The sequence below is a fragment of the Heptranchias perlo genome, chromosome 4 (genome assembly GCF_035084215.1).
Source record: "Heptranchias perlo isolate sHepPer1 chromosome 4, sHepPer1.hap1, whole genome shotgun sequence".
Taxonomy (NCBI): Eukaryota; Metazoa; Chordata; class Chondrichthyes; order Hexanchiformes; family Hexanchidae; genus Heptranchias; species Heptranchias perlo.
In genome coordinates this window covers 80,907,094-80,924,326 of record NC_090328.1, presented here as the reverse complement: position 1 = coordinate 80,924,326, position 17,233 = coordinate 80,907,094, and the positions used below count along the sequence as shown (strand labels likewise).

General features: G+C 41.9%; 1 protein-coding gene across 1 annotated transcript; it reads right to left on the bottom strand.

Moving 5' to 3' along the window:
- Positions 1-12,854: 12,854 nt before the first annotated feature.
- On the bottom strand, positions 12,855-14,863 carry LOC137320536 (growth arrest and DNA damage-inducible protein GADD45 gamma-like). The gene is made up of 4 exons (XM_067982221.1): positions 14,635-14,863; positions 14,052-14,153; positions 13,706-13,919; positions 12,855-13,529 (listed from the first exon to the last, which is right to left on the bottom strand). The coding sequence occupies exons 1-4, from the start codon at positions 14,688-14,690 to the stop codon at positions 13,416-13,418; spliced, it is 486 nt and encodes a 161-aa protein (XP_067838322.1). The 5' UTR covers positions 14,691-14,863; the 3' UTR covers positions 12,855-13,415.
- Positions 14,864-17,233: the final 2,370 nt, after the last annotated feature.

The window sequence follows — 17,233 nt, the reverse complement described above, 5'->3', positions numbered from 1 at the left end:
ATTTTGACTATCGACCTTATCTATGCCCCTCATTATTTTATAGACTTCTATAAGATCACCCCTTAACCTCCTACTCTCCAGGGAAAAAAGTCCCAGTCTGTCTAACCTCTCCCTGTAAGTCAAACCATCAAGTCCCGGTAGCATCCTAGTAAATCTTTTCTGCACTCTTTCTAGTTTAATAATATCCTTTCTATAATAGGGTGACCAGAACTGTACACAGTACTCCAAGTGTGGCCTCACCAATGCCCTGTACAACTTCAACAAGACATCCCAACTCCTGCATTCAATGTTCTGACCAATGAAACCAAGCATGCCGAATGCCTTCTTCACCACCCTATCCACCTGTGACTCCACTATTAAGCAGTGATCAGTGTTTCTAAGATTTCTTTGCACTGCCTTCAGAAAAATTACACCTGGTCCAAGAAATGGTTTCATACTGACTTTTAGTCAACGTTAGCTGCAGGCGGAACAGCCTTGCACTCACTTACCTGTTGAAAGTTATGCAGGCTCAAGTTCTATTTTCTTCTATAAAACAAAAGCAAAATACTGTGGATGCTGGTAATCTGAAATAAAAACAGAAAATGCTGGAAACACTCAGCAGGTCAGGCAGCATCTGAGCAGATAGAAACAGAGTTAATGACGTATTAACCCTCCCATGATGAGCGAGAGAGGGTCGGGAGGAAGGGGGGTTTAAAAATGAATGTATAGGACACGACGCGTTGGCGTACGCCGCCATTTTTACAGCGGCGGATATCAGGGCGCCTAAGTCTCCCGCCATGGAGAGGCAGGACGCTTATTAACATATTTAAATCATGCTCCTACAGTGCCATTGGGAGCCCAATTTGAAGTTAACTGCTACTGCACGGGTTTCCAGGGGTCGGGAAACTCGGCAGTGAAACGGAGGCAGTAGCTGCAGGCTCCCCAATGTAAGTGGCTCACTTAGTACTCCTTGTTTTTTTTTATTCGTTCATGGGATGTGGGCATCGCTGGCGAGGCCGGCATTTATTGCCCATCCCTAATTGCCCTTGAGAAGGTGGTGGTGAGCTGCCTTCTTGAACCGCTGCAGTCCGTGTGGTGACGGTTCTCCCACAGTGCTGTTCGGAAGGGAGTTCCGGGATTTTGACCCAGCGACGATGAAGGAACAGCGATATATTTCCAAGTCGGGATGGTGTGTGACTTGGAGGGAAACGTGCAGGTGGTGTTGTTCCCATGTGCCTGCTGCTCTTGTCCTTCTAGGTGGTAGAGGTCGTGGGTTTGGGAGGTGCTGTCGAAGAAACCTTGGTGAGTTGCTGCAGTGCATCCTGTGGATGGTACACACTGCAGCCACAGTGCGCCAGTGGTGAAGGGAGTGAATGTTTAGGGTGGTCGATGGGGTGCCAATCAAGCAGGCTGCTTTGTCCTGGATAGTGTCGAGCTTCTTGAGTGTTGTTGGAGCTGCACTCATCCAGGCAAGTGGAGAGTATTCCATCACACTCCTTTGGGGAGTCAGGAGGTGAGTGACTCGCTGCAGAATACCCGGCCTCTGACCTGCTCTTGTAGCCACAGTATTTAAGTGGCTGGTCCAGTTAAGTTTCGGGTCAACTTCCCAACCTCCTTTCTTCTTCCAACCTCCTGTTCTTCATTGCCCCAATTCCCTCACCTTAAAACCTTCTGCTGCAGTTCCCTCGGCTCCCCTGGACCTGCTCCCTACTTCAAACCTTTCTGCAAATGCTCCTCTCCCCCAGGCCTACTGGCCCCTATCAACCTCTCAACCCCCACCCCACTAAAACTTCTGCCAACAATTGTCCTACCCCAGGCCTGCTGTCACCCCTTAACCACCCCCCCCCCAAAAAAAATCATCTGCCTGTGCTTTCCCTCTCACCTTCCTGGACCTGTTGGCTCCATTTTATCTCTCTTTGGGCTTCATCTGGCGATTCTGCCTCCCGCCCACACTTTACTCCGCTGCCTCCTCTTTACCAGTTTCCCAGTACTGAACTGTGGGCCCTCCACTTCCCCTGCCTCAACTGTAAGACTCAGTGAATACATTATACAGTTTTACAATAACTGCTCAATACTGGGAAATCTGCAAAGAGGAGCCAGCAAGCAGAGGAAGGCAGAGGTGTCACAATTTAGTCCCAGGAAACAGGTGAAAAGGAACCAGTAAATCACAGGGTGTGAGTTGGAGGGAAGAGAAGGATCACAGTTCAGTGCCAGGTAAACTAACGAAGATCAGCAAGGGCCTGAGGAAGGCAACAACGGGAGCAGAGGATCTGAGGGTAGCAGGAAGGACAGCAGGAGAGGGTGAGAACCAGGCAAGAGAGGAGTGGCCTATGGAGAGGTCTGGAAACCCAGAGCAACAGGATGGGGAGAAGCAGAGGACAAGCCAAAACAAGGGAAGCAGCAAACAGCGGGATAGCAGGCCCAAGGATGTCGGGAAAAGAGAGGAGCAGAGGCCAGGAGAGAAAAGGTTAAATAGACTTAGAATAAAACTTTAAAATAGCTTAAGCTTACCTACAGGGAATCAGTCAAGAGAAGAAACAAAAAGCAAACAAATTTTAAATAAAAATTATTTGCAGCAGCAACGGACTTGGGAGATGGACCTTGAAAGATAAATATAATGGTAAGTATACCTACCTTACAGTTTATTATAGGTTAAAAATAATAACTAGATGTTACACTCAAATGTGACATCTAAATGTAGCATAAATCACAGGAAATAAGTGTGACAAACAGGAAGTGCATGTTAAACACATGACTGTTTATATGTTAACTAGTCAATATCCCATGACATTGCACACAGGGAATGAAGACCAAGTATAAACTTCAGAGGAGGTGGAATTAGAGGGCGGGGGATAATTGGAGACAATATTCAGTCCCCATTTTAAAGTCATACATTTAGTTCTTATATTGTCATTATAAATTCCTATGTCCACATTTATAATGAAAATTGCCTGCATAAACTTGGCATGCTGTAATCACACCCTCCCACCTGTGGCGGTGCAGAAACACAGGTGACCTCTTCTTTGTGGTCTCATGAAATATTGTGCTACCCAATGGGCCTCCTTGGTGAACTTCCTCATCACAGTCTGTTGGCCTTCCCACACTTTTTTCATCATAGCTGATTAGTGGTTGTGAACATGCAGCAACTATTTATTAAAATCCAACACCTCAATCTCTCCTGTCCAGGGATGATGAGCTGTCTGATTTGAGGTGGGAGGAATGTTTGAGACAAAATGCCAGAAGTTCCAGAGTTGGAGTGATTGATAGGGAACTGCCTGCAGAGCTGCCTTTTCTTTCCTGGTCAGCATATGGGCCTGCCACAGGGCCAAAGAATGATGGACAGTGCTTCGGTAAAGCCCTAGAGATGCCATTCTTCTCGCCTGTAGCCAAAGGAAAATGTATACTAGTATTTATGAATTCATAGATGGAAGTGAAAACAAACTACAGGCAGACAGAAATAAAACAATCACAATTATAAAGAACAATTACCAATTGCAAATCTTTACTATCAATCGATCAATGGCACACCAAGTGCAGATTAAACATTTACATCTTTTATGTATTGTAGCATTTTGGCTAATTTTACATACACAAAAATAATATTTTATATAGAAATTTGTGATGACCTTTTATTTTCTGTTCAATGTTATTTAAGAACATTATTAAGAATTTCAAAAATTGAAGACCAATTGGAAAATGGATGTAACTTCATCAGGCTACCTCCTCTAATGTACAATATTCCCCTCTTCAACATAATGTCTTTTGTATTGTGTGAAACTTAACTCTAGGAAAAGGAGGAATGTGAATGCATATTAACTTGAGTGCTATTAAATATTGTTTAGGTCCTGAACAATTTGGGAATACATTTATATAGAAACATTTTGTTTTTAATTTTGTGTAAAATGCCCACTTTAAACCTTTACAAACTGAATCTCTGTCTTGGACTGGTGCCGCTTATCACCTGCAATTACAGATAATGTAAACTGCTCTGTTTCACTTTCTCACGTGTGTGCATTGACAAGTGATTTGTGCTCAAACTGTTGCCTTCCTTTATTGGAAATGCTTCACTCTACTTCTTGGAACTCTCAAGTCTACCCTCATATATAATAAAAAATATTTGACTGCTACGGCAGCAGAAACAAAAAGGCAGCGTATAAGGTAGCAATATAGCAGAGGTACTCAAACAGTGGAATTAAAAGTGCAGTGAACAAGGAAGAGGTGCATACCACATATACACATATCCATACACACATGCAGGAGAGACAAGGAAGAATTAAGGGTAATTGATAGCTTTTTAAAAGCACAGTTAATGCACAAGAAACTCGACCAGTCTACTGAGATGATAGGATCTAGTGCCATGAGTGTGAGAAGAAAATATGTCATACCTTTGAGATTGCAAGTTAAACACATAAATATATACATGATCATTAAACTATTGTTTAATTGTAGTAGGCTGAAGTTAAAATGTGAATAGGACAATAACTAGTAAAGGCCTAATTATGAACAATCCTATGTTCCCAGCTGTATTTTTAAGTATTTTGCAGTCCATGGCAATTGGTTAAACTGGAGAAAGGCCAACTTGGTCAAATTTGTTTTGCAAGTATAGTTCAGCCCCAGAAGGTTATTGATCTTCAATAAGGCAGGTAACCTATTCGCTGGGTTCTGTCTCCAGGCATTGGGGAATTGTACGCAAATCAGGTACAAGTCGACTCACCTTTTTGCTCTTTCCTCCATTCCTGTAAAGAACTGTCTTGTCCGTACTTGACACTTTTTTTTATCTCCCTTCTGACCCAATTGCCTAGCCAAGATCATGAATGTGTTCAGTGAGGAATCATAGACACAAGCCCAACATCTCACTGCTCTGTAACGTTTGGTACACTAACATGCTATGCTGCCAAGGTGCCCAGAAAGCTGTTTGCTGAAATGAAAATGCTTTACAGATGACAGATATTGTCTGACCAAAGTAAACATTATCAGAATGAGACTTCAGTGGTTCATTGATTGTTTGTGGATATAATACTGCCATTCACTGGTTAATTATTCTTAAAGTCCATAGATTGTAGCAGACTGGATCTACATATTTGACAGTACTAGCTATTGTAACTTATAATGACAAAGCTGTTTGGATCCTTGAACCAATGCATCATTTATAAACTTTGAAGACAAAAAAAAAGGTTAATGTCAATACACATTTAATAAATACATGTGACACTATAAGGAAGACGTATTTGGTTGCCAATTTAGGAAAACACTGTTCTGCTCATTACTGGCGTAATTCCTCCATAATATGCAAAGGCTTGTGTGTGCTCAGAACAATGGAGTCACAGTCTTTTCTTATCCCAACGTGTGGCTGCATTGACTGACACAGAGAAAAGTCTTTTAAATTACTGATTCAAGTATTTTATGTAAGGCTGTTGATAACATTTTAACAATGTTTAATTCATTTTTTATTTCAATAAACAAAGAATGATTTTGTGGACTTAAAACACTGAACAAAACTGGCAATGAATCATATACAAATTAAGCTGAAATATTAAATGTTGTAAAGGCGAACTATCATCATGAAAAAGTGTTTGGCAAACTTTTTTGTTTAAGGAGGGAGAAGAACTCTGTCAATTTCATCTTATTGACATATTGCACACAATTGAATTGTGTTTCAATCCATTTTATGCCACTGTATCATGTGACCTCAAACGAATGAAACTGTGCATTCTACATGAAGACTGTGTCTATTTAAAGCCAACAGCATTTCATAGCAGTGAATTTGCATGCTGCATTCTTTATAACTTATGTAATATTACTATTCCAACAAGATTTTTTGAAAAGCTTGCAGTTATTTGAAATGACTGGACTATGCACATATAATCATACCAAAATACCTTTAATCTCTAACTATATTTATAGTGTGGTTTGCACTTAACATTTCTGTACCAGTAATAAAAGGCTTTGATCATCTCAGTAAGCATGTCCAATGCAACAAAAATCAAAAAAAGGGAAATGACTACATAAAAAGAAAGCACAAGTTCCTCTTTTATTGTGCACAAATTCTGTAGGAAGAAAAATATGAGGTTTTCCATTTATTACCCAAAAGGAACTTAATTAAATCTCAGGAACCATGTGTGTTTCCTTCAGTCACTTCAGTAATACAGTACTAGAAAATCATAACCCACTTGATGTCCTATTCACTCTCTGCTAAAAAGGTGACACATGGCAAAACAAAGTGTACCCTATGCCAGACTTACTATGTACCTCAGTACACATAGTTCCTGATCTATATGCCCTGGAGGTGCTGAGTAGGACATAGTTTTGTTCTGACAGTGCTATCAATTTAGGCATTAAATTTAAGCCAGTTAAAAACTGAATTGCTGTGTCTGAGTTTCCTTGTTTTCTTATAAGTACGGTTTGTTTTAACACATAGAGTGACCTGATGTTCAAAGAACATTCAGTACTTTATGCCATGATCAGCCATGATCTCATTGAATGGTGGAACAGACTCGAAGGGCTAAATGGCCTATTCCTGTTCCTTTGTTCCCATGACCCTATAAAAGCAAACAGAGATGTCAGCTGCAGCATATATAATTTGCTAATTATTGCAGTTCTGTGACGATATGGTGCCAACAAATTTAATTAATTAATCATTTTCTAATTATTACCTGTGTCTTTACAAGAAAAATATGTAAGTCAGACATCTACGTGGTCCAATGCCAAAGCATGGTAGGATGCAGGTTTACATCTGCAACTTTCATCTTAAATTTCCCCATCTCACCAGGGCATTGCTGGCGATGCAAGCATTATTACCTCATGTGGAGAGAAGGATGATCAGAGGACAAGTCAATTTGCAGTTCTCATGGACACTTAAGAGTGACATTGGCAAAGATTTGGCAGGAGGTTACTTGTTACCTTGTCAGTCAAAAAATGAAGTGCAAGGACTTAAGAGAAAAATGTTGGTGGTGACAGAGAGGTTCTAAAGTTAATAAAAATGGAAACTTTTAGTTTTAGACACACTTTTATTGGTTGTGCTCATAGAGTATTTGCGGCTATGTACTTTCTATACCTTAAGTAATGAACCTGTAAAATTGCCAATATAAATATATATAACCTTCAAAAATGGATATGCAACCATTAATAAATCTTATTAGAAAAGACTTGAGTCATGTTATTTTACCGCCAATTTAAGTTACGCCCTTATTGTACTACAAGGCAGGGCACAGTGCTAGTTCGTGGCAAGGGCTTGGTACTCACAGGTTTACAAGATTGTGCTGAATGCATGCATGCATGTACGGGGAGCGGGCAGGAAATTGGACATGAATTTAGATTTGAGGTTAGGATCAGATCAGCCATGATCTTATTGAATGGCGGAGCAGGCTCGAGGGGCCGATTGGCCTACTCCTGCTCCTATTTCTTATGTTCTTATGTAATATGTGAAACAGAAACCTATAGTATGATACTTAAGTATTACAAAATTTAAAATGAGTTGGATATGGGTTGAAAATGGTTAAGTAGATGGTCCTTCCAACTGGAAAAGTGTTCCACCACTACAAGACAATCTCTTGGTGACCATCTATTTGGAAGCGCTCCAGCGAGTTTGAGATAACAGGCTGGATCTTGCTGGAGTGGGGCATCTTGTTTGACCTTTTCCTGCACCCTTCAGCTCAAAATTTTTTTTTGAGCCTTTATTTGCTGGAAGTGCGAGTTTATCACAGCGCGGTGAGGGCAACGGGGCATCTGGGAACTTAGTGAACAGTGAGACCAACTGTATATCTCCTTAACCAATGAGATTTAAGGATTGAGAAAGAACCAGAGAAATGACGGAGAAGAAGGGTGAATTAGAGTCAAATCAGGTACAAAAAGAGAAATAAAGAGAAGGAAAGAAAGATTGGATTAACAGAGAGAGAATAAAGAGACAGAAAGGAAAAGTAAGAAAAAATTTAAATATTTGACATTTTTTAAATTTCTAAGAACAATTTACCACCTGAAAGAATGTGATGCCACAGTTTAAATTGTTCAATTTCTGGGCCAAAGAGGTTGATTGGCATTGTATTAACGATTATCACATCATTAAAAAAGTACTTACATATTAATTACTAGACTTAACTTTCTGTGGCGAGTTTAAGGGTAATTAATGTGCAAATCCAGCAAGTTCTTAAAAATAATGGAGAAGCTAAGGGCGAGATGCCGTTTGTTTGAAGCAAGCGGTGGAGTGGCGTAAATCAACCTGCAAGTTCTGGAAATTCGCAACTCACAGCATATCTCTTAATCCCCTGAGCTTGCTGGCCGATTTGCACATTAATAATGGTGTGCGTTGTTAACAAACCATTATTTTTACAGCAAGATCCGGCCCAATATTAGGAATCCTATCTTATATTGGTGGAAGCAATTGTAACAAAAATGGTGGTGTGAAAGTGCTCCCAAGAGAGCAGATAACAAGTCCATACAACATGGACTAGCATCACCATCCCTTGCTTTTCTTCACATCCGTTCAAAGATGAGTGACCCTGTTGTGAAATGCACTGTAAAATGAACCACAGGCAAATAATGACCCCGATTTTAACCCAACCCATCTGGTAGGAATGGAGTGAGTTGTGTTAAAATCGCAAAAATCAACTTACCGCCCTGTTTCTGCTGGAAACCCGGCGACTGTCATGTTTACTGTGGAGCTGACTCAGGTCCCAAACACACCATGGGTTCCTCATGAATAAATTCAAATAGGGGTTCAAACACATAATTTGCACCCTGCTGCAACTTTAACTGAGCAGGTCAGAAGTCCCGCCCAGCGCAAACCCACTAAGCAAATTGTATTGGCATTGGCTTCACAAACTGATTGAAATGACTGCAAGCTGCATTTAAAGGAGCAATCACCTGCAGGTCATTAGGATCTGTGTGCCATTGTGAGTGGTGCATTTCCAAGCCAGTTCTCAGCTTCCAGTTTTCCTCTTTCTGATTTTTTTTCCCACCTTACCAACCAGCATTAAGCACTCTGCTTATTATACCTCACTCCTTTGGATGGACAAACAGTCGGAGGAAGAGGAGCAGCAGTGGCAGCAGCCTTAAGAACCAGGACAAGAGCAGCAGCCGGGCCTGTTAGAAGACAGCAAGGGTGCTGAGGGGGGCTGCTCGTAGAAGGACTTACCCAGCCCACAGGTCTATAAGTCAAGAGTTACTTTCTTGGATATATTTGAGGAGCAATGCAGGAGGAGGATGCGCTTCACCAACAACAACAACAAAAACTTGCATTTATATAGCGTTTTTAACGTAGTAAAAAGTCCCAAGATGCTTCATGTGAGCGATTATCAAGCAAAATTTGACACTGACCCAAAGAAAGAGATATTAGGTCAGGTGACCAAAAGCTTGGTCAAAGAGGTAGGTTTTAAGGACCATCTTAAAGGAGATAGAGGTAGAGAGGCAGAAGAGTTTAATGAGGGAATTCCAGAGCTTAGGACCTAGGCAGCTGAAGCACGGCCGCCATCAATGGAGTGAAGAAAATCGGGTATGTGGAAGAGGCCAGAATTGGAGGAGCAGACAGATCTTGGAGAGTGTAGGGCTAGAGGTTACAGAGATAGGGAGGAGCAAGGCCATGGAGGGATTTGAAAACAAGGATGAGAATTTTATAATCGAGGCGTTGCCGGTCTGGGAGTCAATGTAGGTCAGTGAGCACAGGGGTGATGGGTGAACGGGACTCGCTTCGAGTTAGGATACGGGCAGCAGAGTTTTGGATGAGCTCAAGTTTACAGAGGGTGCAAAGTGGGGGGCCGGCCAGGAAAGCAATAGAATAATCGAGTCTAGAGATAACAAAGGGATGGATGAGGTTTTCAGCAGCAGATGAGCTGAGGCAGCGGCAGAGACAGTTGATGTTACGGAGGTGGAAGCCAGGCAGGAGTGCAGAAGCTCACCTGTTCAGGGCTAAGGGCAGAGAGGCAAGAAGCTTCTCCTGAAGCTTCATATCTCCAATTGATGGAACCACCATTCAACAGGGCATGGTGTATGTCTGTACTGTAGTCAGGAGGATAGTGGCTATGCACTCACGTTTCCTAGTGAATTGTGCTGCTCACTATGACACTCATGGTGAGCTCCTGGTAACAAAGGCTCAAACCCACGGTGATCAGTTGTACAAAGAAAAAATTGGTGACGATTTTTTTTTGGTGGGGGAATGGAAGATAAGTGGCGTTTATTTGGAATCAAGGTGGCTTGCAAGTTAATATGCCTAGCAATAAATAGGTGAGTATATGTTCTAATATCTCACTTCCAGGTAACACCTTGTTGCAAATCATCTAATAGAAACTAAAAATACAACTAAGTATTTAAAATCATTCATGGGTACAAGGAAAAGAACCACAGTATAGTTCTTACAAAAACAGCCAAATCCAAAGTAGCATTTCTGAGATTATCCCAATCAAGTCAACCCTTTATGGCCGACTCGGTAATCTGATACCTGAGACAGGCAAATTCACAGTACTTCAGGGCACTGTTGATAACTGATCGACTCATCGATCGACAGTTCCGACGGGCCACAGCGAAAAATCGCTTAGACCTCCTCAGAAGACTAACACGGGACGCAACCAACAGAGTACCCTTCGTCGTCCAGTACTTCCCCGGAGCGGAGAAACTACGTCATGTTCTCCGCAGCCTTCAACATGTCATCAATGATGACGAACACCTCGCTATGGCCATCCCCACACCTCCACTACTCGCCTTTAAACAGCCACCCAACCTCAAACAAACCATCGTTCGCAGCAAATTACCCAGCCTTCAGGAGAACAGCGTCCACGACACCACACAACCCTGCCACGGTAACCTCTGCAAGACATGCCAGATCATCGACACAGATACCACCATCACACGAGAGGACACCACCCACCAGGTGCACGGTTCATACTCCTGTGACTCGGCCAACGTTGTCTACCTCATACGTTGCAGGAAAGGATGCCCCAGAGCATGGTACATTGGCGAGACCATGCAGACGCTGCGACAACGGATGAACGGACACCGCGCAACAATCGCCAAACAGGAGGGTTCTCTCCCTGTCGGGGAACACTTCAGCAGTCATGGACATTCAGCCACCGACCTTCGGGTAAACATACTCCAAGGCGGCCTTCGAGACACACAACGCAAAATCGTCGAGCAGAAATTAATAGCCAAGTTCCGCACCCATGAGGACGGCCTCAACCGGGATCTTGGGTTCATGTCACACTACACGTAACCCCACCAGCGAACAAATGTTATCTGTTTTTAATATAACGGGTCATTGACTGTCTTCGTTCTGTCTCTCTCTTTTTTTTTCCTTTTTTTTCCCTTTTTTTTTGGGAGGTTGTATATTCAGTGGCCTTTTAGATGACACCTTTCTGTCTGCTCACTGTGATTGCCTTGGCAACGGGCAGTAATCACCAGGCTTTGTTATGTGATCTTAAAATGCGAAGGATTCGAAATTGTCACTTCCACACCGCCTGAGGAAGGGGAAAGCCCCGGAAAGCTTGTGGGATTAAAAATAAAATCATTGGACTATAACTTGGTGTTGTAAAATTGTTTACAATTGTTAACCCCAGTCCATCACCGGCATCTCCACATCATGATAACTGATCGAACAGCACAGCTCATTAATGGAATTTAGAGGGCTAGAATAGTCATGGTCATGGATTCTTCCTACACAGCTCCAGATAACCCTATAAGCCAATGCCCTGGTATCGTAGCCCTGGCTGGACAAGCAGCAGAAAACTCATTAATGATTTGCTGGTTAAATAACAGAATCCCTGCATCTCTAAGCCTTGGCTCTGACAGCCTGCATTCAAACACTCTAGACGGGGTAAGAAGGTTGTGCTCCTACCAGGAGTGTATTGAGCACACAAAAACTTCTATGTGGATTTCTCAGTAGTTAATAGATTCTTAGAATATGGTAATGATATCCCAAATGTGTTGACACCCAGCAAGTCCGTCCATACAGGACTCCTAACCGACAGCTAAAGATGCAAGAATACAACACCAACTCTTAACAGGACCAATAGACTCTGGGGAATACTTAGTGTACAATCAGGATCTTGGACACTGGTTTTAGAGTTAACGAAATGTAAATGTTAAAGCAGATCAACTTTAAGAGTCTTTGTTCTACATAATCTAATTAGATATACTATATATACACCCTCCCCAGTGGATCAGGATATGCTAGTGACTGATTTTGTATTGCTATTTAGCACATTCCAACCATTAGAATTACTATAATAAAGGTTTACATAATAAAAGGGTTAGCCATGGTTCAGTGGTAGCACATCCACCTCTGAGGCTGTTTGGGGAAGCTTGCTGTGCGCAAATTGGCTGCTGCGTTTCCTACATTACAACAGCGACTGCACTTTAAAAATGTACTTAATTGGCTGTAAAGCCCTTTGGGATGTCATGTGGTCATCAAAAATGCTGTATAAATGAAAGTCTTTCTATCTTTACACATTGAACCAATCCCTGGTTTTAAGCTCACTTGGCTTTTTAAAAAAAATTAGGCTTGATTTAAAAAAAAATTAATGTCTCTTTAGAAGTGTGTAGGATTGTCTTTGGAAATGGTACTTAAATTGCCTCATTCACCACCTCACTAGCATTTCCCAGTAGTTCTTTTCAACTTATTTTAATTATCAATACAAAGTACAGACTAGGGAGATTACTGCTTGAAAGTTTCCCAAGGTAGGATTTCCCCTTGCCCTACTTAGTTATGCAAGCAGTTGCAACCTACTTTTTGAACCAATTCCTGTGACAGCTAGATTAAGCGGGTGAAAGTTTCACTGACTGCTCTGTTGATATTTAACTGACACACACCCAACAAGTACTTGTATCAATGGTTGTAGTCAGGCAGTGGCAGTTGGATTTCTATTGTCAAGCATAAATCACAGACAAATATATACTCATTTATGTGCTTTATTTCAGCATTTTATTCTTCTGCTTTACATGAAATATGAACCAAGTATCCAGTTTCTTAAAAACATATGTCTATTAAAAATCTTTTACAGTTGTGTAGAGCTGTTTGAAGTCCATTGTGGAAGTCAAATACAAAATTAGGCTGTTCCACAACTAAACACAGTTAAGTTCATAGAATCAGATAAGAGTCCCACAGCCTCTATGCAGGTCTTGATCCATCATTTAATCTCCTCCAGTTACAGAAACAGGGCTCTGTGGCATGTGCAGGGTTGCACAGTATACTTCTCTTGCTCACTCTCCTCACTACTCCAGGTCCAAGATGTTGTGCAATGCAGTCCATTTATCCAACCTTTTGCAATCATCGGTCCTGGCTATCGGTCCTCGCTGTGTCCCCGATTCACCATCATACGGTACTGGTCACATGTCCATGTGACTTGACCAATACACCAGTCTAATCCACAGATCCAGGAAGCCAACACTTTTCCTTAGACAAGGTGACTTCAAAATAGAACATTTCCAGCAACCATTAAGTCTATGCAACAACTTCAGCGCTCTGGAAAGGAGATGTTGGGAACCCATTGATTGGTGCAGCGGCTCTCTTCGCAGAAGACACCAAGTTTTTCTAAAGCTGGATCTTTCCAAGAGTCTTGGCTTGGATTCTAGATGTGAAAAAAAAATGCAATAAAAGTCAGGTACATAGTCACATTGCCAAGTCACACGCTGTACTTATAGGTTAAACAAATCTGCTTCAATCATAATCAGTTATAGTTTCCAACATAAAAACCACCTTTAAAGTGGCAGTTACTGCTGCTAATTACCTAAAAGGCACACTCACCGTGACGAGGATGCAATGCATGTCTCTGGGCTCCTCGTTGTCGGCCGCATTGCCGACGATCTCGGCCAGTCTCTGGAAGTCGTTCACTCTCACGATGTTGATGTCATTGTCGCAGCAAAATGCCTGAATTAAAGTGAAGTGGATTTGCAGAGCAATGTCACCTTCATCCTCCTCGTCAGTGGCCAAGAGGCACAGCACCACACTGTCCGGGTCACTGCAAAAAGGTAATAGAAAAACACGGTCATCAAACCAGCTCAATCACAAATCGGATGAATCGGGTTAATAACGGATGGAGAGACGGATCTTCGAGCGGTGCATTTGGAAGAGTGGCTTGTGCGAAACTTACACATTCATGACTTTTGCAGACTCATAGACTCCAACGGTCAGACAGTGCTGCCTTTGCGCGGAGATCAGCAGTTCCTCCAGGGCTTTGCCAGCAGCTTGCATCCTGAAAAAGGAGGAAAAGAAAAAATATATTTAAATTTTTTTTTAAAAAGAGTCGAGTCAATGAACAAATCTTTTTACACCAAGGCACAAGCTTCAGTGACAGACGCGATTTATTCGGTGTAGCACAGCTGCCCCGCGCTCTCCCTCCACCTCCAGCGGGGCTCACCTGTTCCTGAGGTGGAGCAGTGTTTTTTTTATTATATATTTTGCTGCGAACCCAAGGATCGGGTTTTGTTTTGGTCTTTTTTTTAAACGGACCCAGTGTCCGCCACTGCCCGGCTCTCGCGCAGTAACCGACACCATCACTCGAGACGGCAGGTTCCAACCACCAGACCGCTGACAGCGTGCAAACAAATCCCCACCACCGCTCAACGTCCACTCACCGAACCACCGATCCAGCTTCCAAAAAAAAAACCCATTTCGAATATATATATATATATATATTAATATAAATATATATCCTATGTGGATGCAATCCGTACCTTTCGGTGCTTTCCACTTGGTTCTCCTCAATGCCGTTTAATTCCTCAAGGGTCATATTTATCCGCGGCTGTAAGAAATAGTCGTAGTTGAAGGTACAAGCAGCGTCCTGTGGATGCACGCAGGGTTGTTTTTTTTTGTTTGCACTGATTATATCGCCTCGTCCTCATTAAATCCTCGCACCGTTTTGCACCACTCGCCAGCGCGCTCTGCCCCTGCGCTCGGCGCCGCTCCCTTTATAGCGCGCGACTGTTTGGGTTCTATTGTGGAAGGCGGCGGCGCGGCTCGGCCCCGTCTGATTGGTGGACGGGGGAGGCTCATTAATTATGCAGGGACGGTTCCCCACGTGGGGCGGGGCTCCGATCTCCGGCTCTGTCTCCAAAGTCTTTTGTTATTGTTGCAGTGCCTGGTAAAGGGCAGGAAGGCTGCTTGTTGATATTTTTAAAAAAAATAATATATCATTAATTAAGCTAAGAAGATAAACAAGAAAGTGAGGAGAAAAATGGGGTAAAAAGGCTGCATTACAGCAACTTTTTTTTCATATGCAATTGCAGATTCTAAACTTCATACATTGTAAAACCAACGTTTATTCGTTTTAATTTTTAATGAATATATTGTATAATTGGCAGCTAATTATTTCTACTTAATTTGCCGATCTTCATCGATATTACAACATAATGACATTTGTTGTCATTACAGCAGATAGCAAAAAAACCCTCTGCTATTTAATAGTAAACTTTTCTTTTGTCTCAGGCAGACACTCCACGGCACACGCTGCTCATTACCATATCTATAGGGAGCACAATAGGAGTTTGAGCAGTTTTTGGCGTGTGGCAACATTAAGAGCCCGGTCAGATGAACCTTTTCTTCCTTGAAACATTGCTACAGCTGCCACTTTAGTGGGAGTTGTGTGTGGGTGGGGGTTGAGATGATATCTGTGCATTTCAGCTTGCTCTGATGAGGATGCATAGCTCCAATATTTATTATCCAGTGCAAGATTGTCGAACACAAATTAACTGCAAGTTATTCTGAACTGTACAAAAAGCCGAAAGCTTAGTAGCAGTTCTCAAATCCTTAAGTGCTGCGCTTAATCAGCAGTGCTGAACCCGTTTATTAAATTATACCGCATCTTCTATACTTAGCAAATATATGGTTTAAAAAAACAAAAAGAACTCTGGTCAGCCGTTAGCTATATTTTATGCTTAAGTCTTCTTGGATGAAAGGAAAGGAAAGCAATGTACAGTGTTGATATTGCTGCTGTATTTAATGCTGATCCAGAAAAAGTTTTCGTGAAAATCAGGTCCTTTATAAAAGTAAGTACATTATAAATTACCATTTGCAGTAGCCTTTTTATGTGAAATCGCCGTAGAAAGTACTTGCAATACGTTATTTTGAAAAATTCCCTCTGTGTTGGGAGAGGAGGAGTTCAGGTTTGATTGGGTAAAGTTTAGAAAACTCTTCGAGCATAATTTTGTGTGTCAAGGATCCATCTAGTGGCTGCAGATGACACATTACAGGCCATATTTCCCTCTGCTAATTTAATTTTTTCTCGTCAATTTTCTCCCCTTCCTGCAAAATAAATATATGTACACAAACCATAATGCAATACTAATAAAAAGCTTTAATGGACTATTCCTACATGTTTAAGTCTGCTCTGAGGATTACTGATCATTAGACAGCAGAATGAAGTGTAAGATTTTGCAGTAACACCCAACAACAACTTGCATTAATATAGCGCCTTTAAAGTAGTAAAGCTTCCCCAGGCGCTTTACAGGAGCGCTATCAAACAAAATTTGACATTGAGCCACATAAGCAGATATTAGGACAGGTGGCCAAAAGCTTGGCCGAAGAGGCAGGTTTTAAGGAGCACCTTAAAGGAGGATAGAGAGGCAGAGAGGTTTAGGGAGGGAATTCCAGAGATAAGGACCTAGGCAGCTGTAGGCACCGTTGCCAATGGTGGAGCGATTAAAATCGGTGATATGCAAGATGCCAGAATTGGAGGAGCCCAGAGATCTTGGAGGGTTGTGGGGCTGGAGGAGGTCACAGAGATAGGGAGGGGCAAAGCCATGGAGGGATTTGAAAACAAAGATGAGAATTTTAAAATCAAGGCAAGAAATGATTAGAACAATGTTCATTACTGATATAGTATGAGGTGGTACATTTTAGTAGGAAGAATAAATATTTTTTTTTAAAATCAAACCGAAACAAGAGTCAAATAATAATTTTATTATACTGATCGATGATGCACTCCAGTCCCTGCGGTGCCCACTGGCCGCGGAAAGGAGGCCACATACTGCTTGGATAACGAGTCTAAATGGAACAGGGATCTCGGGGTACAAATACACAAATCACTAAAAGTAGCGACGCAGGTTAACAAGGCCATAAAAAAAACAAATCAGCCACTAAGATTCATTTCTAGAATGATAGAATTGAAAAGCAAAGAAGTTATGTTAAATTTGTATCGAAGCTTGGTTAGACCACACTTGGAGTAATGTGCACAGTTCTGGTCTCCATATTATAGAAAGGATATAGAAGCATTGGAGAGGGTGCAAAAAGATTCACCAGAACTGAGAGGATATCCTTATTGGGAAAGGCTGAACA

Excerpts from the sequence above, each read along its gene's own strand:
- LOC137320536 (XM_067982221.1), bottom strand. The coding sequence starts at position 14,690 with ATGACCCTTGAGGAATTAAACGGCATTGAGGAGAACCAAGTGGAAAGC. Across the intron at positions 13,920-14,051 it reads TCTGCAAAAGTCATGAATGT|TGACCCGGACAGTGTGGTGC; the intron begins GTAAGTTTCGCA and ends ACCTTTTTGCAG. Across the intron at positions 13,530-13,705 it reads TGCATTGCATCCTCGTCACG|AATCCAAGCCAAGACTCTTG; the intron begins GTGAGTGTGCCT and ends TTTCACATCTAG.